At 39.9% G+C, this 24598-nt stretch overlaps 1 protein-coding gene across 2 annotated transcripts in view; it reads left to right on the top strand.

The window, feature by feature from the left end:
- The window catches only part of RDX (radixin), a 200511-nt gene that overhangs the window by 96625 nt on the left and 79288 nt on the right, over positions 1-24598 (top strand). For both annotated transcript variants that reach the window (XM_089666159.1, XM_089666150.1), the window contains exons 3-4: positions 13585-13668; positions 18301-18396. In XM_089666159.1, coding sequence (XP_089522285.1) covers positions 13585-13668; positions 18301-18396 — 180 coding nt within the window. The remainder of the gene's footprint in view (positions 1-13584; positions 13669-18300; positions 18397-24598) is intronic.

Genomic DNA, 24598 nt, shown 5'->3' with positions numbered 1-24598 from the left:
CTGCAGTTGCTATGGTGTTGCACATGTGAACAGTTATGTCTGTAGCTAATTGATGGCTTTACAGTTTGGCTGAAAGCACAAGCAACTGTGACCGTTATTATTAACAGTTTCGGAAACCTGTTAAATTGGTGGGTTTAGTTTAGCGTTAAGATATCTGAATTGGGTTACAACTGTCAACTTTTTATTATTATGCCCGAAACTTTTCTTCTAAAATAAAAAAAAATCCTGTAATCACTAAACCCTAAAACAAAAACCAAAAAAAATTTTTTTGCCCTTTCTTTGTTTTTTTTTTAATTCAAGGTTCAAGTTTAAATAAAACAATTTATTATTTTTAAAACATGAGCCTGCAAAGTACTGCAGACTGCGAGTGCAGTGTCAGGCTCCTGTACACAATGCCTAGAGCTCCCTATCCATACCTCTGTATGGGCTGCGATTTTCAGAGCTGTAAGCAGTGTGAATGAACTATGAGCATGCTGATCAGTGTGCTTGCTGTTTGGACTTGCAAATTCATTAATTTACAGATTGCACTAAAATCAAAGGGCTAAAAGAACATTTTGCAACTAATTCGGTTAATTGACAATAGGTCAGTAACATGATTGGATATAAGAAGTCAGTCTTAGAGAGTTAGTGTGTCTCAGAAGTAAAGATGGGCAGAGATTTCACCAATCTGTGTAAAGCTGTGTCTAAAAATTGTCTTAACAATTTCAGAAAATTATTCCTCAATGTAAAACTGCAAAAAACTTGCTGTACCATCATCCACAATACATGATCTTATAAAAAAGATTCAGAGAATCTGGAGAAATCTGTGTGTGCAAGGGACAAGGCCAAAATGCAATCTTGGATTCCTATGATTCTGTGATGGACATCACTGCATAGGCTCAGGATTACTTCCAAAAATCGCTGGCTTAACACAGTTTGCCGTGCCTTCCAAAAATGCAAGTTAAAGCTCTATCACGCAAAGAAGAAGCCATACTGAACATGATCAAGAAACAGTGCTGTCTTCTCTGATTATCAATGTTATAAGCAATAATTAGTGGTGCACCGAAATGAAAATTCTGGTGCTGAAACCAACAATTCAAAATGCACTTGGACAAAAACCGAAACGCGCAGTTTTTAAAAATTAATATATATTTCTTTGGAAAAAATACACTTTGATTAAAAAAAAAAAACAAAACTATATATACCCCACTTTTTTTTATAAAATATGAAACAGGATGTTGCGGCGAGTGAATAGATAGCCAACATGTCATGCTTTAAAATTACTATAATTTAAAATTAAAATAACGTATGCGTTCACCACTACGCGTGAGCTCGGGGGGATGAGGGCACTTTAAACTTTTTTTTTTTTTTTAAAGTTTATTTTTTGCACTGTCTCTTTAAAAACAATTGTAATCACTTTTATTCTTATCACAAGAAATGCATGCATCCCTTGTGATAGAAATTAGTGACAGGTGCTCTTTATGGAGAGATATGGGGTCAATAAGACCCCACATCTCTCCTCTGCAATGTAAGGCATTGGATCAAAAAAAAGCATTGATCTAGTGCTTTTAAAAAAAAAAAAAAAAGAAAAAAAAAGAAAATGGCCGGAACGGGAAGTGACCGCTCTGGTCCTCCAAGGGCATAGAGACGAGTGTCGGCCATCTTTCCTTCACTCAGCTCTATGCCCAGTGCCGGGCTCTATGGTTTCTCAGGTAAGGCTGAGAACTACTGAGTGGTGGTGGGTGGGCGGCAGTAGCGAGGGGCGGGTTTTTTCAGCACCTGTAATGGTGCTTTTTTTTTTTTTCATTTTGACCCACAGCTGAATGAGGTATTTTTGGCCGAAAGAAATTTCAGTGCATTCCTAGCAATAATAGTGTAAAAAAAAAAATTCCCTGATTACCCCTGCTGGGTAGTGCAGTGTCACTATAACTATGTAAAATAAATAGAACAAAAAGTAAGAAAAAACTTTTATGTGTGTGTATGTGTATATATATATATATATATATATATATATATATATATAATATAGTTTTACACACTGCTCAAAAAAATTAAAGGAACACTTTAAAAACACATTGGATCTCAATGGGTAAACATATGCTGGATATCTATACTGATATGGACTGGGTAATGCGTTAGGAACGTAAGGATCCATTATTTGATGGAAATGAAAATTATAAACCTACAGAGGACTGAATTCAAAGACACCATGAAAATTAAAGTAAAAAAATTATACAGCAGGCCAGTCCATTTTGCTGAAATTTCATTGCAGCAACTCAAAATGGTACTCAGTAGTTTGTATGGCCCCCACATGTTTGTATTCATGCCTGCCAATGTCGGGGCATGCTCCTAATAAGACGGCGGATGGTGTCCTGGGGTATTTCCTCAGCAGGTGGTCAGTAGACCGATCCCCTGCAGATCTAAAGCCCCCCCTGCCCCCCCCCCCCCCCGTGTGAATGGAGCCTTAAAGTAATACTATAGGCAAAACATTTTATTGTTTTCATTTTGGATAGAGTAAGGGATTGTTATAACCCCTATTAGATTATTTTTTGCCATCTGTGTCCAATTGGGGAGATTTATCTTCACTTCCTGTCCCATAGCTAAAACAGGAAGTGAGAGATAATCTGTGTAAATTAAGGGAATTTCTTGGGGACACCATTGTGTCCCCATTGAAACATTTCTCCTCCTATTACTCTTCTGGGGACAACACAAAATTTGGGGTTTTCTTTTCTTTCAGTTTCAATGATAATGGTAAACGGGACAAATCGAAAGGGTGAGTCTCCCTAAAGGGGGCACAGACTTCAATAAAAACCTAATAGGTGTTTTAATCCAGCTCCATTGTGTTCAAAACAATGTGCCTTTTAGCTATACTATGTGTGGTAGATTGTGTAGTGCTGCAACACAGTAGTTTGCCTTTTATTATCTTGGTGGAGGATGGCTAAATGCTGGTTGGACTTTGATTCTACGGGCTCAAATTATTTATTTATTTTTTTTAATAGAAATGTTTTTTTTCTTTACAAAGCATCACAAAACTGACACAGACTATCAAATTGTATTGACCAATGACATCACAGGCTTTAAGGAAAACTTGTCAACAGAGCTGGGCATTGGGTACCATTAAGCACCTCTTTCTGAAAATGTCATTTGTCTAAATACAATGCTGTGATATTGAATACTTTGTGTCTCTGGCCTGAAACAAAAGTATGTAGCTACATAGTGTGCACAATTATAAGGCAAGTGAGTATTTTCACCAAATCATCTTCTTTTTTTTTTTTTTTTTTTTTTTTAATGCATATTGTCCAACTCCAAGCTGTATAAGCTTGAATGCTTATTGGATTTAAGCATATCAGGTGATGTGTATTTGTGTAATGAGGAAGGGTGTGGCCTAAGGAGATTAACACCCTGTATCAAGGTGTGCATGATTATTAGGCAGCTTCTTTTCCTCGAGCAAAATGGGCCAAAAAAGAAATTTAACTGACTCTGAAAAGTCAAACATTGTAAAAAGTGTTTCAGAGAGATGCAACACTCTTGAAATTGCTAAGATATTGGGGTGTGATCACATAACAAGACCCATAAGTTGAAATGTCAAGACTGGGCCAAGAAATATCAGAAGACAGATTTTTAAAAAGGGTTTATGGATTGATGAGATGAGGGACTCTTGACGGACCACATGGATGGGCCCGTGGCTGGTTAAGTAATGGGCACAGAGCTCCACGTCAACTCTGACGCCATCAGGGTGGAGGTGGGGTACTGGTATGGGCTGGTATTATTAAAGATCAACTAGTTGCATCTTTTTGGGTTGAAGATGGACTCAAAATCAACTCCCAAACCTACTGCCTGCCAGTTTTTAGAAGACACTTTCTTCAAGCAGTGGTACAGGAAAAAGTGAAAGAAAATGGTACACCTCTCTGAATAGTGTCTAGGAGGCTGTGGTTGCTGCTGCACAAAAAGTTGATGAACAGCAGATCAAGAAATTGACAGACTCCATGAATGGAAGGCTTGTGGCTATCATTGAAAAGAAGAGTGGCTATATTGGTCACAGATTTTTTTTCTTTTGGAAATGTCAGAAATGTTTTATTTGTAAAATTTGAGTTGTTTATTATTCTCACTTGTTAACCACATCAGCTCTGCAAGATTAGATTTGTTGAGTGTACGACTAATCGTTGTTTTGTGGACAGATTCACCCACCTGAGTTGTGGATCTCTGCAGCTCCTCCAGAGTTACCATGGGCCTCTTGGCTGCTTCTCTGATTAATGCTCTCCTTTCCCGGCCTGTCAGTTGGACTGCCATGTCTTGGTAGGTTTACAGTTGTGCCATACTCTTTCCATTTTTGGATTATGGATTGAGCAGTGCTCCATGAGATATTCAGAGTTTGAGTTTTTTTTATTACCTAATCTGCTTTAAACTTCTCCAACTTTATCCCTGACCTATCTTGTGTGTTCCTTGGCCTTTTTTATGCTGTTTGTTAATGTTCTCTAACGTACCTCTGAGGGCTTCACAGAACAGCTGTATTTATACTGAGATTAAATTACACACAGGTGGACTCTATTTACTAATTAGGTGACTTCTGAGGCAATTGGTTCCACTAGATTTTAGTGAGGGGTATTCAGATATTTATTTGTAAAAAAATTTGAAAACCATTTATCATTTTCCTTCCACTTAATAATTGTGTGCCATTTTTCTGTTGGTCTATCACATAAAATCCCAATAAAATACTTTTACATTTTTGGTTGTAACATGAGAAAATGTGGAAAATTTCAAGGGGTATGAGTACTTTTTCAAGGCATTGTATATTGGAATTTAAGCAGCTTTTACTTTCTGACTACCTATCACATTTCTTGAGGTGCTAAAATGCCAGGGCAGTACAAACACCTTCCAAATGACTCCTTTTTGGAAAGTAGACGCCCCAAGGAATTTGCTGAGAGGCATGTTGAGTCCATGGAAGATTATTTTTGTGCCACACATTTGTGGAAATTACAAAAAGTTTTGTTGTCACTTAAATTATATATGGCTCACGCATGCCATGGGTATATGAGGAATAACGCCTCAAAACACATTCTGCTACTTCTCCTGAGTATGGGGATACCACACGTGAGAGACTTTTTTTGGCAGCCTAGCCACATACAGGCCCCCAAAATCCAATGACCACCTTCAGGCTTTCAAAGGACATATTTCCTCATATCACTTCCTCACTACCTATCAGTTTTGGAGGCCCAAAAACCCCTCCCAAATGATTCCTGTTTGGTAAGTAGACACCCTAAGGAATTTGATAAGAGACATGGTGAATATTTTGCAGCTTTCATTTTTGTCACAGGATTTTGAAAAAGAAAAGAAAAAATAAGTTTTTGGTCTCTTCATTTTCCAAAAACTTGTGGCAACAAACATGATCTTCAAAATACTCACCATGCCCTTTAGCAAATACCTTAGAGTGTCTACTTTCCAAAAGGAGCTCATTTGGAGGGGTGCTTCTACTACCCTGGTATTTATGGGCCAACATTAGAAGCTTATGCCACACATCACCCACTCTTCTAACCACTTAGAAGACAAAGCCTTTTCTGACACTTTTTTGGAAGAGGTGGAAGTCCTTTCCCACTGCTTGTAGCAGTGATCCAGCAGCTAAGTAGCTGCTAGGATTGTTTTTAGATGAAATCCAACCGCCAGCTGAAAAAAAAAAAAAGATACCAGGAGGATCATCCCAGTATAACCACTCAAAGTCCAGCGACATACCAGTACATTGCTGGTCTTTGTTGGGCATAGAACGGCAGAGAACGTGGGCATAGGATGAATCAGGTTTGTGGACCAATATGACTGCAATTAATTCTTTTTTGCAATGCCCATGTTGAGGGTTAGGCCCAAAAAAGTTTTACATTCGGAAACCGCGCTAGGTTTCCATTCACATTGTCTGACAAGAGCTGAATTTGATGTATTGTTATGCATATACATTTCTTTGGCCCACAATCAATTGATACAAATCTTCTGTGGAAAACCGTGGAGGGGCTAAACACTAGTACATTGCTACATTGCTACATTTCTTTAATCTTTTAACAGATGAAAATAAAAGTGAGATGGGAAAATTTCATTTTTCATGTAGTTGCATAATAACTCTGCACACTGATAGTTGCCCAATAATTGTGCACACATAGATATTCTCCTGAAAAAGACAAAACCTCACTTTTACTTTACTTTTTTACTTTAAATATTCAGGTTTGAGGTTTATTTACATTTTGGATTGACCGAGTGCACTGTAGTTGTTCAATAATGAAATTAATCCTATGTAATGGGGTCTGGATTGCTAATCTGTATACCTAAAGGAGAAGTACAGAAAAGTTCTTTTGGTTATACTTCTCCTGTGGATCTCAGGAGTGCAGTTCGTTCTGCACTACTGCAACCCTTTTTCAGTTGACAGTGGGCTGAAGTCACTCAGCCGGTCCAGGCAGGGGAAAGATCCCTACTTTAAAGTCAGGCTCTACCCCAGATTCTGGAGTGGCACTTCGGTCAGCCTCTCAACAATCTGCTGAGAGCCTGAGCCAGCCGCTCCCTCCCCCTCCACAGACCAGCGCTTCAGTGAGTGTAGGGGGCGGGGCTGAGCAGACAGCGGCGACTGACAGCTCACAGCGGCAATGAGAACTCCGCAGTCATGTGATCGCTGAGTTCTCACACTTAGAGCTGGCAGGGGACAGATGCAGCATCAGACCGATGCTGCATCCACCTAGGTAAGTATGATTTGGAAATAAAGAGTTCCCATACTTCTTTTAAGCCTAGTACACACTAGTAGTTTTTTTTTTTCCGTTCAACCCTGCGGGCTAAACAAAAAAAAAAGCCTGACAGTTTAGGAAGAGCCGTTGTAATAACTATCCAATGTTAGTACAACGATCTCCCTGCTGTGCTATTGTCATCTGACAGCGGGGAAGGCCCCCCGCCAGAACACTCTGGCTAATCGGGAACCGAACTGCAGAACTTTTTGGATCTGCCAGCTTGGACCAGTTGCCGTACACACGTGCCGAATGTTGGCCGGTTTCTGTTGAACTGGCCGATGCCACCTGAAATTCGTCCTGTGTGTATTAGGCTTTACTCTGGCTCAGCCATTGAGAGTAATAAAGCCAGACAATCAGCTTAACAGCCAGGGCATTGGCAGCTTTCTGGGGGAGGGCCACAAAGGCAGTTCCCATGTTGTTCTTGGGGTGCACTTGGATGTGCGAAGAGGTGTTTCTCTTGTAGCATTTGGCAGTTGTGTTGTCATCTGTGGACATGTATTTCCTTTGTGTGTTGATGTACGTTTTGTAATGCGTTTTTTGAATTTAAAATTTGGAGTGAATAGCATTAATAGCCATTGACCAATACTTTTTAAAGTGGTTGTAAAGACTCAAGGTTATTTTTTTATCTTTATGCATTCTATGCATGAAGTAAAAAGCCTCTTGGGTGCAGTAGCCCCCCAAATACTTATCTGAGCATCATCACGATTCAGCGAAGTGCATGAGAGCCTCGGGTCTCTAGGGACTCTCTTTTTGTCATTGGCTGAGACAGCATCGATAGCCATTGGCTCATGTGGCTGTCAATCGCTGCCAATGAGCCAGTGGGAAGAGAGAAGTGGCGGGGCCAAGCCGTGGCTCTATGTGTGAATGGACACGTAAAACAGTGGTTCCGGTGCGAGCCTGCTTGGGTTAGCAAGCTGCTTGCTCTAGGGGCACTCAGCAGGAGGGAGTTGCCAGGAGCGCCAGCGGAGAACCCAAGAAGAGGAGGATGATGGCTGCTTTGTGCAAAACCACTGCACAAAGCAGGTAAGTACAACAAGTTTGTGTGTGTGGTTTTTTTTTTGTTTTGTTTTTAATTGCCTTTAATATCACTTTTATACATGTTGCCAATGAAACAAACCAAATGTGAATGTATGTAAACTTGAGCAATATATTTCTCTTATTTGCACTTCTAAATATACAGTTCAAAGTGTTTTATTCAACAAATGCTAAAAGACTATGGGTGTCAGCGCCTGTCTGAATGAGGCCAAAATGTCTGCCCCAGAGAAGAATGGTTTCAGATACAAAATTCATGATGAAGAAAAAGTACACACATTTTGAGGCAGAAAGTATCCTCTCCTGGAAAAAAAACTATATAAACTATATAAAACTGGATGAGTCAGAAATGCAGCACAGTTCAGTAGAAATATACTTACCAGTGCACAATAAAAAGCCCCAAATGAAACATATGTCCTGTAAGGAAAATATAAAAATTGTTATCAAATATTACTACTCAGAGTTAGTCTTTGATTTCTCTTCAACTTCTGTTTATTTTGGTGCCTGTATTTTCCTTGCAGCTGTTTTCTGCTTTTATCTTCCTCCATTGATTTTTCAACCTGTTGCTTCTCTTTCCTGCTTTCCACCATTGTTATGCTGTACTCAGTCAGGCTGGAGTCACTGACAGTTGAGGGGCCATAGATAAGCTGGTTAGATGATGGCTGGCAGATGGCTTCTAGTGATAGACTGTTAAACAATTCCGTCATGTTTAGCTGCTGACACTAATCCTGCAGTTGAAAGCAACTTTAACAGCCATTGAGGCTTAGGAGTCAAAGGGTTATCCTTCCCTGGACTCACAGGAGTTATAAATAGTCATTTGTTTAATGAGAGTGATTAACACCTTTTGAAAAAAAGGCTGCAGATGAACATGCAAAACAGGAGGAATTGGATATCTTCTTTTTTTTAGGTTTCACAAACTGACACTCCAGTATTTAAAGTGAAAGTCTAGCTATTTTTTTTTGGATTAGGCAGAGATGGGAATGGTTACAACCTCTTTCAGGTTTTATTCTAGTTTTCATCAGTCATTGGGGAGAGTTGACCTCACTTCCTTTTCTACTGTGATAAAAATGTAATTGAAATTTCTCCAAAAGGGACTCACCTAGAAATAAAACTTGTTAATTTTTGTAGAGTGAGGAAAGCTATCCAGTGGAGCTGCAGGCCACGTGAATTTCTAACCTTTCCCCACCTATCTGGGGATGGATTTGAAAATCTACTTTTCAAAACTATATGTTCCATAGACAAAATATTCCATCTTTACGTTTTCTTGCAGATGTGATTTTGCACAGTAAGAAAGAAGTCTCTCCACTAGGGATAGTAATAAAAACCCATAAAACTGACCATACCCTTAGATTTTTTTTTTTTTTTTTCATTCAGCCTGAAAAAAAAAAAAAAAATTGCTCCATCCACACTCTACAGTATGGATGGATGGATGAATCTTCCATTTCCCCTCCCTATTGTGCTATTACTTTTTCCCCCCATGTCCTGTTCTTGTGATACACAGAATGTCAGGGTGGGCCCCCAACAAGAACACAGGCAGCAGTAAAAAAGCTATCAAAGTTAGAACCATTTCTTATTGGGTCATACAGACCATAAAAAATAGCCACAGATGGATTAATCTTGCATTTATTTAACCCCTTCTTGATGGAGTTTAAAACAAATCTTGAGTCATTAAATACACATAAATAAAAATATCAATAAATTCTGTATTACATGCTGTTCATACTCACTAAACCACTATGGGATTCATTTTCTGTATTCTGCAAAAAAAACCCTTTGATCGTGCATTTCCCAGTCTGTCCTTCTTGTCCATGTCCCCGTTGCAGCTGAGGATTGTGCAGAGAAACTGTTGACTGCTTCTGCACATGTTCTGTTTTCAGTGTATTTCTATGCTGACATTTTCTCCCTGATCACATCTGAACAGGCCATGTAACTATAGAATCACACATGTGGACATATACACAGTGGTAAATGACAGCACACTCCCTCCTCCCTACTCCATGCCCACTTATCAGCTAAACACAATGGGTGTGGGAAATTACATCTTGATTGATGGAGGAATCACCTTCCTGTTGTTCTAAGCACATACACACCATAGTCACAGGCTGGAAGGTGTGACATAGCTTATGACTGGCAGAAATCCACCCACACCATGTTATTGCATTTTTTCTCTCTTGTTTTGAACATGTGATTAGCAGCAGAGGACTAGAAGCTCTTCCTGCAGCTGTTTCCCTGCAACTGGGTCACGTGACAGCTGTAACTGGGTCACGTGACAGCTGTAAATGAAGTAGGAAAAAAAGATATTTAGGTTTTTGTTTTTTTTTGTTTTTTGTTAAAATTATTACAGTGCCATCATCCACATATAGACAGATAATGGATAATGTAAATTAAACAGTGTGTGTCTAGCATCACTTTAACTCCTGAACAGAATTTTGCAACTTTGACACGTTAGTAAAAATGTACAAATCGTTTCAGCTACTTGGTGTATCCAGGTAAATTTATACCTTTTTTCAGGACTAATTGGGCTTTCATTTGATGGTAAATGATTTTTTTTAAGGGTTTATTATCATAGGAAAACTGCCACAAAATAGTAAAAAAAAATTATTTTTTTTTAAGTTTTAGCTGTATATTTCTTACTATTACCATAACCTACCACCATTTTTCTTTTCTTATCACACCTAAAATACACTGATAAAATAAAAAAAAATCCTACCTAAAATATTCTGACCCTGAACTTTGACCTTGGCCTAGATCACACTCTGAGCTAGCTATTTTTTTCTTTTAGTTTTGTATTTTCTTCATTTTATTTCACACATTTCTTTGTTTACATGTTAAGAAGGAGAAAAAGATTCAATGTATTTCTTTCTCAATTCAAGAGTAGAAAACAGGGTTGGGCTGAACAGTGACTGATCACTGTGATAGCCAGTCAGAGGCTATCACAGCGATCAGGTGATCAGGAACCATTTGTACAGGACCCACGGTTCTCAGATCTCTGCTGGGAGAGAACTGTGCAGCGTGCTTGCAGCTCAAACACAGGCACAAATTTATGCAGCCTTACAGGATTTATACTCACTTCTGTGAGGTCACACACATGCACATGCTTGGTGTTAAGGGGTTAAAAGAATAGCCAATTTTTTACATGGCTTCTGGATTGGACTGCAGTTCTTTGTCAGGTTTTTGTGCTGTAGAACCCTCTTTCCTGCACAGATGTGCGTGGATGGAGCTGCAATGGGCTTAAAGGTGACAGTCCTGGAAGCAAAGTATTTGGGCTTCATTTCCTCAGCTCTGTGTATGGATCCTTCCAAAATAACTGCCAGCTAGAGAGATTTACGCTGGCCATACACTAGAGGAATTTGGTTTAAAATCTTTTTACTTTCAGAAATGTCCAATTTTGGAATCATTAATGGGGTCAAATTGACATTTGTTTTGGACCTCAAAGTTATCAGTGTTTTTATTTGGGAAATTATTAATTCCAAAATCAAATATTAGAAGCAAACAAAATGTTTAATTACTTTCTAAAGACATTTTGTCATGTCATTGAACGTACTGATGTACAGACTTTTTTTAATGACAAATTTCATACGAGTATTTGTACAGACGCTTGCTGTAAACCTACTAGTGTATAGCCAGAATTCGCTAAAAAGACAGCTTGCTGAATAAGACTAAGGCCAGATGAAAGGTAGAACAATTAGACTGTACCCTCTGTGTTCAGCTGGGTATACACACACAGATTATATTAATTTAACCTGCAGGCTTACACAACATGGATGGAGGAATCTCCTACTGCGGCTACAGAACCGTTCTAAACTTGGAAAATGTGTACCTGGCTTTTAAGACCCAGATTTAAGAGATGTTTTGCCCTCCAGAAGATTTACGCCCCTTCCTGATCAGGCCATTTTTTGCGATATGGCGCTGCATTACTTTGACAGTTGCACAGTCATGCAACACTGTGCCAAAATGAAATGTATGTCCTTCTTCCCACAAATAGTTTTCTTTTGGTGGTATTTGATCACTTCTGCTTTTTTTACTTTTTGCATTATAAACAAAAGACTGACAATTTTGAAAAAAAAACCCAATATTTTTTGTTTTCTACTATAAAACATATCCAATAAAAAAAAAAGTAAAAATCATATGTCTTTAAAAATGTATTTCTATTCTCCTACATATTTTTTATTAAAAAAATCCCAATAAGCGTATATTGATTGGTTTAGCGTCTACAAACTATGGGACGTTTACTGGAATTGTATTTATTTAAGTAGTTTATACTAGTAATGGCGGCGATCAGTGTCTTATAGAGGGACTGCAATATTGCAGCAGACGTTGTTAAACTAACTGACACTTTGTGGGAACCAGTGATGCTAATACAGTGATAAGTGCTAAAAATATACACTGAGCATTGTACTAATGACACTGGTTGGGAAGGGGTTAACATCTAGGCTGATCAAAGGGTCTGCTCTATGCCTTGCTATGTACTTGGTGTACACTAGATGGTGCTGGTACAAGGAAGTGATGGACTGTGTTCCCAGCAGCTCTGCAGGGATGCATGATGGATCACTTTCTTCTGTCACTACACAGCTGTGTCTATATAAACATAGGCATAGCTGTGTTCTTCCTCCCTGCCCAACGATCTGCAGGTACCAGTGAAGATCCATTTGCCTGAACTTGCAGATCGACTTCTGCTGTGACAGTTTACAGCAGAATCGATCCACCACCAGCATGTGCTCGCCCCCGTGAGGCAAAAGTGCAGAATCATGTATATATGCGTGATTTTGCACAGAAGAGCCACCCTGGAGCAGTAAAACTGCTATAGGACTTAGGGAAACTGGTTAAAGTGATTGTAAATGCTTAAAAAACAAACAAAAAAAAAAACAAAAACAGTTTTTTTGCTCCCTGAAATGGAATTGCACAGAGCTGCCCTGAAACTCCTTTTCTCCCCATTCCTGGCTCCCCCACCGCCACTTGCTATGAGGGCACTCGTGCAGTCTCACTTTCGAGCCTCGTTGTCTGTGTTGTTTTGACAGACAGTTGGACTCTGCCTGCTCCCTTGTCACTGGCTTTGATTGACAGCTGTGAGAGCCAATGGCTCCCACTGCGTAAACAAAGCCAAAGAGACCAGGAATTGAAGGAAGAGAAGAGATGCAAGGGGATGAGGAAGCGATAGTGATGCCTAAAATTTTTTTTTTACCTTAATGCAAGGAATTAATTAAGGTAAAACATGTTTAGGCTTTATAACCACTTTAAGTAATTTGTTTATATTTGAAACTAGTTTCTGAAGATAATGGCCATACTGTGGTTTGACTTTGGTCTTCATTGCTTGCTCAGAAGGTATGAGATGGGACAAATATTCTGCGCATTGTCCTCTAGCTTTTGCTTAGAGCAGCCATCTCCTCTCTGGTGTGCAGTGACAGAAGACCATGTTTTGTGGTGGCAAAGTTGTCTTTGTCCAGAAGGCAGTGTTCAGGGACAGTTTTCGTATCTCATATTTGCAGCTCATTTCCATTCTGATTTCTGTTAAATTTTTCTACCTCATATTGTATTGTGTTCTAAGTTGCCTGATAGCATCAGAATCCATTTCAGTTTTGATGTTTCCAAATTTCACTTGACATCTGCTAACAATACATCAATCACAACATGTTAATGTTATCCTAGGTAAATGTGAAAACATGAAGAGAACTGGTTCAAAGTCAGCCTTAAGGCTTTGGTGTCTGCTTCTTTTCTGTACCACTGGCTATGTTCATAAATGTGCTGTAAGGGTTTGTTGTATATTTATGCCTGAATTATATATTGTGGATCACTTATTTTACTTTTTGCCTTAATATAGATTAATGTTCGAGTGACCACTATGGATGCGGAGCTGGAATTTGCCATTCAGCCGAACACAACTGGCAAGCAGCTCTTTGACCAGGTACATGTATTGATGTGGACACCTCTTTGTGAATATATTACTGTACCATTTTCAGTATAATTGTTTCTTTCTGTCAGAAAAGTATAGATAGTATTCTTATTAATAACAGCTAGGTTGATATTGGTTACATGGTATTCTACCCATATTGTTTTGTTTTAAAGCAACCACATCTTGAAATAGGACTGCCTTATATATGACTGTATTTAAAAAAAAAAAAAAAAAAGGCAAGTTGTTTTTTTCTTCTTTATTTTAAAGCCAAACATCTTTGCATTTATATAAAATGATTTCTAGATCATACAGTACAGGACATAGGCTTCTTTAAATCATTATAACTGTGTCATTCCAACCTTCAGGTGATTAGACACTGGCAAAAATGCTTCAGGGATATTCCCCTCTATAATCCTTCCAACTTTTTTTTCTCAAGAAGCCTACATTCTATGGAAGTTTTTATCACTTTTATATTTCCTTCCAAGATGATTCCTCATCACTTGGCTGCACAAAAGCCCCTGCAGCTCTTAAAAGAGAAATAGGTTTCATTAAAAAAAATTATACTCACCTTGGTGGATGCAGAATTGCTCTGTATCTGTCCTTCGCTGCTTCTAGGACTGAAAACTGAGTGATCATAGACTAAGAGCAGAGTGACGGAGACTGTCAGTCACCGGCTCTCTGCTATGCCCTTTTAGAGCTCACTGGAGCACTGGGCTGTGGAGGGGGCAAGAGCAGCTTGCTCAGGCTCTCAGCGGCTCGCTGAGAGGCTGAATTAGCTATGGGTCTTTTCAGAGCCTGGACTGTTGTTGGCTGAATACTGGTCACAGGAGTGCAGAACAAACTGCACTCCTGTGACCCTTAGGAGAAGTACAGCCCATGAAGCTTTGGCTATACTTCTCCTTTTTAATGTGGCTTCTGGATTGAAGATCACAGTGATAGAGCCTTGGGACCCCAAGGTCCCTTTTAGGATGCGGGGTCAACCTGGAATGTTGGTTTGCACTGAATCCTGCTGTGGGTGCACCCCTTGGCACACAGTACAACACATAACATTAGTTTCAGGGTGCTTAACAAATTTAGAGTTGTGGTCTGTCTGGGTCAGAGCCCAGTTTTTGAAGATGTCTTGTGGAAGGTATGCCTATCTTGGAGGAAAAAGCCAGGAGGGGTTAATTTTCCCTTATTCCTGTAACTAACATGGTGAGTACAGTACAGAAGCCCCTTAAACATTCAAACCAAGCATTCCTTGCACTGTAGGGGGTGTCTGTGCTGCTCCGTCCTCGAGAGATTACTGTGCATGCGTGACCTGCCTCTCTCTCTCTTTGGATTTGCAACGCTGGCAGAGCAACATATACTTCTCCTGTCTGAGGATACATTGCAGTGGATTACACTCGCAGTTACAATCCTGAGTTAGTGGCCCACAGGTGCTTGCACCTAGGCACCCTCCCCCCTACTCCAGTTGAACAGAGGTTGTGAGTACCCCTCTGAGGACATTTTATTCATGGGCATGTAGGACCATAAATGCAGGTATAGGGGGATGGACAGGCTCCATTGGGGGTTGTATTGCATCTGTGTAGGGCCCTAGTACCCTCTATTCTGATGGATGCCCCTATTCTGAATCCCTTCCTTCCTCTAGCCATTCAGCCGGGTTGTCTGCTTCACCAGCCTCATCTTTGCTATCTTGAGAGGAATTTTCTGCCACAATGTTAGAGTTCACAGGCAGAATTTTGGACCTTGTTGCCGCCATAGACAGCAAGGGTCACAGCTGTGCCCCTTCAACCTCCCCTCCTGATTCAGTCTTTGACTTTGTTCTAGAGCCAGTTACAGAAGAAGCCCTACCTTCTGAGGCATCAGATCAGGAGGATACTATTACAGATATTTCTCCCAGGCTCAAAGAGATTATTGCTTCACTTATTGGAGCTGTATGTTTAAGGTTATATTGGCTAAAGGTATCAAGTGTCTAAAGTACCCCACACCAGCTATGACTTTCTTGTCCAGACGCTTGTTGAGCCAGTTCTGTATGGAGACTGGCCTCGCACAGAAAACAACTTTGCTCCTCCCAAACTTTTTGAACACCAATATCCCATGACCCTCATGGACCCTGTGGAGGATAAGCCTATGTTCAACCATCTATAGGTTGGAGGCTTTCCTTAAAGAGGTCTTTGCCTTGGTGAGTCCTGCCATGCAAACTGTAGTTGTGTCAATGGAAGTCTGTCAGACCATTGCTGTCTAGACTAAGTGTATGGCCTGGAACCCCAGATCCATGTATATGTATCCCTTTGTTCATAGTCAGCTGGACTTTTTGCCTTCCGCTTTACTCTACTGTGTAAATAGCCTGATGGATAATACATTTCCAAAATTTGCCTTCTCTTTCAACACATGTACAAGATTCTGTCGCTTAAACTCTGCCCAGCAGAAGTCCCTTGCAGGAGACTCATTGAGTGGTTTCCCTTTGAAGGCGAAAGTCTGTTTGGGCCCTCCTTGGATAAGTATATTAAGGAAGTTATGGGGGAGTATTATTATTATACAGTATTTATAAAGCGCCAATAGTTCGCTCAGCGCTGTACATTACAAAGGGGGACAGAACATGTGACAGAACAACAATACAATGCAAAACATGAGGGGATCAAGGGCCCTGCTCTTTCGAGCTTACAATCTAGGAGGGAGTAAGGGTATTCTTATCTCCTAGAAGAAAAATGCTTGTGCACCTGCCAGTAGGCCTTCTAAGCAACCTTTTTTTCCTCGGTCTTCCACTGCTTAGTCTGAAATGGTAATGTATTTTCATTAGAAGACCTGGCCTTGCAGACCTGTCAAGGCCTCCTTACAGTGATGGTGTGCCCCCACTTCTCAAAGTGACGGCATGTCTGTCGGCCTTTTCAGCCTTGTTGCCCCTGAGAATATCATACAGCTGGGTCCAGAGTGTTGTTTCCAGAGGCTATAAATTGGAGCTGTACACTATGCCTTCACCATGGTGCATGCTCTCCCACTTCTCTCATTCCCTATCTCGGCAGATGGATCCATTTTGCTGCTTTGAATCAGTTCTTTGATCAATGGATCATTATCCCTTTACCAGCAGGAGAATGCTTTCAAGGTTAAATGGAATTGTTTGGCCAATGCTGGATCTGAAAACTCTCAATTTGTTCCTACATTTTCATAGAAAATGCCAGATGGGTCATTACTTGCCTCTTTCTGGGGAATTTTCTGGCCAAATAGATATCCAGAATGCCTATCTACACATATCCATTTTTCTGCCTCATTGTTCTCTGTGTTTTCTGTTCGATCAGCGTTACAAGTGTGTCTCCTGTCTTTGGGGCTGTCCACACCCTCCCAGGTTTTCACCAAGGTACAAGCACATGGTTCTGGCCTCCTCTGTTCTCAAGGGATTCATGCTGTGGGGTACCTGGACAATCTCCTGTTAAAGGACCTGTCCTCCCTCTCCCTGACAGCCAGCATCCAGCAAGATGGTAAATGTTCTGCAGAGCGTCGATTGGATGTTCAGCCTCCAGAAATCATAGCTGTACCCTTTTTGCAGATTGGAATACCTGGATCAAACTTCTGTCCTTTTATTCTCACAGCAGAGCCCTCTGTACCCAGAGAGCCATCCTTCTTTTGTGCTTGGGACATATACTGGAATTTTTTAAAAGTGGATTTTTTTTATACTAGTAATGGCGGCGATCAGCATCTTATAGCGGGACTGCGATATTGTGGCTGACATTTTTATACTGACACTTTGGGGGATCCATTGAAACTCATACATTTGATCGGTGCTAAAAATATGCACTAATCACTGTACTAACACTGATTGGGAAGGGGTTAACATCCAGGGCAAAATATAGGGTTAAATGTGTGCCTAGCTATGTGCTTGGTGTACACTAGGTGGTGCTTGTACTAGGGGAAGTGAAGGATCGTGTTCCCAGCTTTGCAGGGACACACGATCCTTCACTTCCCCACCTGTCAGAACAGAGTTCTGCCTTATTTACATACACAAGTCAAAAGTATTACTGTAGCCAAACAAGCAACTTAAGCTGGCCATACATGGATCGAAATTCGGCAGGAACCAGTCGAATGTCAGTCCATGTATGGGCAGGCTGGTTTAACACAAGTCGATCTATTGATTTGACTTGTGTACAGTCAGCCTGTTGAGTTTTTCCTGAGCGATCAGTGCTGCCAGCTATAGCTGGTAACACTGATTATTTTATTCTTACAGAGGGTTAGGCTTCCCCCTGTCAGCATACAGTACCACAGCGTGGAAGGATTCCCTCTTCCTCTGTGTGGATGGGGGAATTGGATCCTTTTTTTTTGTTTGTTTGTTTGTTTTTTTTGTTTATCCCGCTGGTGGAACAAAAAAAGATCAATTTATGGGGTACCTTGTTATATTTAGCAACCTGTGAAGCCCAGCACAGTCTTGCATTATAATAACTCATCCAGGCATCAATAACCATTTGGAAAGTAATTTAAGGTAAAGTATACATCAGTCAGGATTTGGATTGGTATGAAATGTGTATTCTGCAATGTTATTGTCACAGAATAGCACAGGACTAATGGGTATATCATTAGTCTAGTGGTTTGCTGAGCCACACGTTTCCATTGCATAAGATTCCTATAACAGAAATGTTGTCTTTATTAGTGGTGTTTTGATCTCCTTCGTAGGTGGTGAAGACGGTTGGTCTACGTGAAGTCTGGTTCTTCGGGCTTCAGTACGTGGACAGCAAAGGTTATTCAACGTGGCTAAAGCTGAATAAAAAGGTTTGTTTCCTCTTTTCATCTCCTTTTGGTTGTTCTGATGTATCCTTTTATCATTTTTATTTGTTTAGTCTTTGGTTTAGCGTTTTAATGACAAGCAGTGTCAGATCAGGCTGGCTACTCCTCTTATGCTTGGATGTGTTGTATGAGAATTGAGTGATCAGCCTTCCCTTTGTAAATGAAGCCTATGGTCTCTTCAGGTTAAATGTGCACATAGGCAATAAGGGGTTGTTTTTCTAGAACTGGAGAGTGCAAAATCTGGTGCAGCTCTGCAGAAAAACCAGAAATCGGATTCCATTTTTTTTTTTTTTTTTTTTGTCAAAGCTTAATTGAACAAGCTGAAGATGGAAGCTGATTGGCTACCATATACAGCTGCACTGGGTTTTGTACTCCCCAGTTTTAGTAAATCAACCCCTAAAAGTCATCCAGATTATGGAGCCATCTAATGTCAGTAGGACACTTGCAGACACTGGCTCATTGGGGGTAATGCCTTCAGATCAGTTTGAAATCCGTCAGGTAACTGTCTTTACCCTGATAAACCAGCGTTGTCTGCAGCACAGTTGCCCACCCTTTTCCTCAGGCCCAGAGGCCATAATGGCCACCCAGTAAAATTGTTTTTGTTTAGAAATTGGCTGGTTGACAGAGTTATCTGAGGATGTAAGGTCTGGTAATCGTGCCATGTTCCTGTTCAGGCATCTCCTGATATAGGGTGACAAATTGTTCTCCAATTGTGTTAATGTGTTGTCACGCTATCACATGCATCCCTGGGGGTAACTACAAGCCATCAGCATAAGTTTACCAAAAATGGTCCACTGTTGTCTTGGTCCAGGGAAATGGCATGCTGCTGACACTGTAGCAAGTGCTTGTAAAGCAGATTAAATGAGGATTTTGAGCATCACTGACAGCAATAGGGCTTTGTAAGGCTGACCGTACATGGATTGTTGTATATTCAATCAGTCTGATCTGTTTTTGATGTGTTTTTGCAGGTTGTTAAGGCTCCTTAACAACCAGGATCCAGTCTTTTCCCTACTAAAAAACACAGTAGTATCAAAAACACCTTAAAAATGCAATTGTGCTGAAAATCACATCAAATTGCAGCTGCACTAGGGTGAACCTAGACTTATTGTAACTCTGTTACATGTAATTAACCTTGTCTGTACTGTGCTGACCAATCTCATCAGTTTGTAAACCAGATTTGAGCACTGTCCCAAAAAAAGATTATACACCAAAAGGCATGTGTTGTAGGTTCTCTAATTGCACTTTTGAAATTATTCAGAATAGCAGTCCTAAAAATAAACTTGCTCCAAAGACACAACTAGAAAGGTAAGATTTTGTTTTTTTTCATTATTGTTGGTATGTTGTGTGAATGGAAACGCATAATAAACATTTAGTAAGAGTTTCTCAAATTTGACTGCAAAAGTGGAAGTGGACTTTAAAGCTGTTTTAATGGTTTTGCTAGATTGGGTAAGTAAAAATTAACATGAGTTAAAATATTTACTTGTCCTGCAAAATGGATTTAGATTTCCTTCATTGCTGGCCAATATCTGAAGGCTGATCCAGTGTATGCTGTGACCTCTGTTAACATAAAGGATCAGAGTTTGAATTGGTGAACTGTTTGTTAAAGCAGAACTCCGGTTAAAAGATGTATTTTCCCATGCAGTGGGGGAGAGGAGCGCCAGGGATCGGTCTTGAGCATTCATCTGCACATATTAGGGAAGTATATCTTTACTTCCTGAGCCTCTAGACAAAATGAGCATTTAACCCATGCAGTGCAGGCACAGCCCCAGTGCATGGGAAAATTATAATTTTGCCTGGATTTTTTCTTTACAGATCGTGTGACCTAATGCGTAGGCCTTCATACGTTTCCCATAGGTAGCATTCTTTTAGGAAATGTATTTCACCCTTGTTATAAGTCTTGCCCATCTTTGGAAGATAACATAGCTTTAAAGCCATGTTTCTGGTTTTGTAGAGTGTTAAGCAGCCAAGTTTAAAAGAAAAAAAAATGTTTTGGCTATAGATGTGCTTTAGGTTAACAGTTGAGGTTAAGTTTGCTTTAGGGCCGGTTCACATAGCAGTGTAGTCCAGGTGTGTTCCTGAAACCTTTTTGCCGCCTTCCAGTGCGTTTTTATGCATTGCAGTTCATTTTCCCCTTTTTTTCAATTTAAATAGGGACATGTGCTTTCCGGTGTGTTTTTGACGCGTTTTACTGCGTTCCAGTACAGCTCTGTGCAGAAAAAATGCAGCATGTTCTACTTTATTTTTCTGCAACTGGAATGCACTGGAATCAGTGATCACAGGAATAGTAGTAAGCAAGATGTCACTTTCTGACATCATTGCTTACTACGTGTGAAATCTGTGAATGATCAAAGAGATCACATGGTACAAGGCTATTCACAACAGCCTTGTACCATGTGACAAGCTGTGGCCAATCACAGCTCACACAGTATTTCTCAATGGCTGCCAGAATGCAGCCAGAGAGAAGGAGAAATGGTTGCTTTTACAGCCTTTATGGGTGTAAAAGCAATCCGTGTAAAAAAAAAAAAAAAAATCTTCATCACCCCCCACAAGTAGTAGTGTCACTATGGTGACACTGTACTGCTAGGGTGACAGTATGTTAAAAAAAAAATTAAATATAAAAAAATAAAAAATGTAAAACTTTTTTTGAAAAATTATAATTTTTGGTTATAAACTAATTTGGGTTTTTTTTACTAAACAGATAACTGAATAAATTTTGGGCAAGATTTATGAAGAAAGATTATTTGCCAAATTTTATAAGAAAAACACTTTTCTAAATTTTTGGATGTTTTTATTTATATACAAAAAAAAAATCCCAGTGGTGAATAAATACCACCAAAATAAAGTTTTATCTGTCTAAAAAAAATGCTAAAAAATTCATATAGGTACAGTGTTGCATGACCGTGCAATTGTCATTCAAAATGTGACAGCGCTGAAAGCTGAAAATTGGCCTGGACAGGAAGGGGGTAAAAGTGTCCGGACAGGAAGTGTTTAACCTCAACCTCATCTAAATCCCTTTTTTGCCACTGTGATTCGATTTCCCGTTGGGGGGGGTGACCGCATTCGCTCTCAGTGGTCCCACTGTATGAAGCAATGTAGCCACCTTCTTTTGTTTGCTCCTGACATGGACTATGAGATTTGTAGTGTGCATAGAGCAGTGCACATGACCAGCTAACGTGCACTGCTAGTTCTAAACAAACAGTTGTGGAGAAGGGAAAAGAAGAGGTACGGGAGCTCACAGAGGATGTTACAAGGAGGCAGAATTTTTTTTTTTTTCATGAAAAATAGGTTAGAGGGCCATTAGGTAGTGGATGTGTTTGGATTTTTTTTTGCAGCATAAGGATAATATTTAGTGTCACTTTAGAAGAGAGTCTGTTAAAACTTTACATTTTTTACATATTTCATCCTGGGACTCCAGCTTTAAGATCTCGTGGTGGAAATTTACAGTTCCATTCACATCTATCCATCCAAAATTTATAGCTTGAGTTTAACCTGGTCAAGGCTGTCATTTTTAAATTAATTCTAATGGTGCACTTTTTTGTTCTATGAACAGTTGCAATCCTTTTAAGACAGCAGACCAGGAAACTATAAATTCATACCACTGTAGTTCCAAAAAGGAGACCTAACTAGATTTGGTCCTAATGGCTTGTTCAGTTTTGCTTTGGTCTCTGAAGAGCAATCTACATTCAAATTACCATTTAGAGAGCATTTGACAGGCATTGAGGAGGTGTTATATTGCCGTCTTGCCATTCGCTTTGACCCCTTGAAACTACAATTATGTGCAGAGCTGCCCTATTTGTTTGAAAGCGACAGGGTGTAATTCCTGCCACGAAGCAAAGTACTGCAACCACGGCATGTGTAAACCCCTGGCTAAAGGGGAGAAGTTTGGGGGCCGGGGGGGGGGGCATTTACTGCCCCTCAACTGCTAGTGTGAAGCCCTAATTGTTGAAATCTACCTGCTATGTATTTTGGAAAACTTTGCTGATGTCATTAGGTGGCTGAATTAGTTACATAGTCTGGATGAAAAAAGACAAAAGTCTATCCAATTCAACCATAGAAAAAAAAAAGTTATAATCCTACGCCCACAGTTGATCCAGAGGAAGGCAAAAAAATCCCCAGCAAAGCACGATCCAATTTGCACCTGCTGGGAAAAAAAATTCTTCCTGATCCCCCGAGAGCAATCGGATATTTCCTGGATCAACGTTACCTATAAATGTTATATCCAGTTATATTCTGTGTATCCAAGAAAGAATCCAGGCCTTTTTTGAAGCAATCCACTGAGCTGGCCAGAACCAACTCTTGAGGGAACCTATTCCACATTTTCACAGCTCACTGTGAAGAAATCTTTCCGTGTTTGGCGATTAAATTTATTTTCCTCCAGACGTAAAGAGTGCCCCCTTGTCCTCTGTGATGACCTCAGGGTGAATAGCTCTACACCGAGTTCACTATATGAACCACTGATGTATTTATACATGTTGATCATATCCCCCCTTAATCTCCTCTTCTCAAGAGAGAATAAATTCAGTTCGTCTAATCTTTCCTCATAGCTGAGCTCCTCCATGCCTCTTATCAGTTTGGTTGCCCTTCTCTGTACTTTCTCCAGTTCCCCGATGTTCTTTTTGTGAATTGGTGCCCAAAACTGAACTGCATATTCTGGATGAGGTCTTACTAATGATTTGTACAGGGGTACAATGATATCTCTCTCTGGAGTCAATACCTCTTTTAATACAAGAGAGGATTTTGCTCGCTTTAGAACCCACAGCTTGTCATTGCATGTCATTATTAAGCTTGTGATCTACCAGAACTCCCAGATCCTTCTCCACCATTGGTTCCCCCATTTGTACCCCCCCAGTATGTATGATGCATACATATTCTTAGCCCCCAAGTACATAACCTTACATTTATCAACATTAAACCTCATTTGCCACATAGTTGCCCAATTAAACAGAGCATTGAGGTCGGCCTTGTAAGTTGGAGACATCCTGTAAGGACGTTATTCCACTGCACAGCTTGGTGTCATCTGCAAAGACTGAAATGGGATTTATAATCTCAGACCCTATATCGTTTATAAATACATTAAAAAGTAAGGGTCCCAACACTGAACCGTGGGGTACACCACTGATGACCCCACACCATTCAGAGTATGAATCATTAACCACTACGCTCTGAATACGATCTTTTAGCCAGTTTTCTATCCATTTACATACAGATTTTTCCAGGCCTGTAGACTCTACCTTACACATTAGCCGTGTGTGGGGAACTGTGTCAAATGCTTTTGCAAAATCCAAGTATACCACATTCAGCGCCACCCCTCTGTCCAAGGTTTTGCTCACCTCATAAAAAGAAATCAGATTTGTTTGACAACTCCTGTCTTTCATGAATCCATGCTGTCTGTTGCTTAACCACTTGAGCTCCTGAGGATTTACCCCCCTTAATGACCAGGCCTTTTTTTGCTGTTTGGCGCTGCACTAATTCATATGATAATTGCGCGGTCATGCAATGCTGTACCCAAACAAAATTTACGTCCTTTTTTCACACAAATAGAGCTTTCTTTTGGTGGTATTTGATCACCTGTGCGCTTTTTATTTTTTGCGCTATAAACAAAAAAACCACGAAAATTTTGAAAAAAAAACTATTTTCTACTTTTAGCTATAAAAAATATATCGTAAACTCAAAGCTAGTCATAAATTTAAGCCAAAATGTATTCTGCTACATGTTTTTGATAAAAAAAAATCCCAATAAGTGTATATTGATTGCTTTGTGTGAACGTTATAGCGTCTACAAACTATGGTATAGATACTGTAATTTATGCCTTTTTTTGCTATACAGCGCTGCACTAACTCAAATGATAATTGCGCGGTCATGCAATGCTGCACCCAAACGAAATTTACGTCCTTTTTTTCACACAAATAGAGCTTTCTTTTGGTGGTATTTGATCACCTGTGCGCTTTTTATTTTTTGCGCTATAATCAAAAAAAATACGAATATTTTGAAAAAAAACTATTTTCTACTTTAAGCTATAAAAAATATATCATAAACTCAAAGTTAGTCATAAGTTTAAGCCAAAATGTATTCTGCTACATGTTTTTGGTAAAAAAAAATCCCATGCATTAGCGGGCAAACTGGCGCTATCTAGGAGGGGCGCTAACACTATCGGAAGTCACCAGTGACACTAATACAGTGATCAGTA

Source organism: Staurois parvus, unplaced genomic scaffold, assembly GCF_062004578.1.
Source record: "Staurois parvus isolate SC_StPar_1 unplaced genomic scaffold, SC_StPar_1.0 ptg000050l, whole genome shotgun sequence".
Taxonomy (NCBI): domain Eukaryota; kingdom Metazoa; phylum Chordata; class Amphibia; order Anura; family Ranidae; genus Staurois; species Staurois parvus.
The sequence above is the reverse complement of the archived record's forward strand: the minus strand, read 5'-3'. Positions and strand labels throughout refer to the sequence as shown.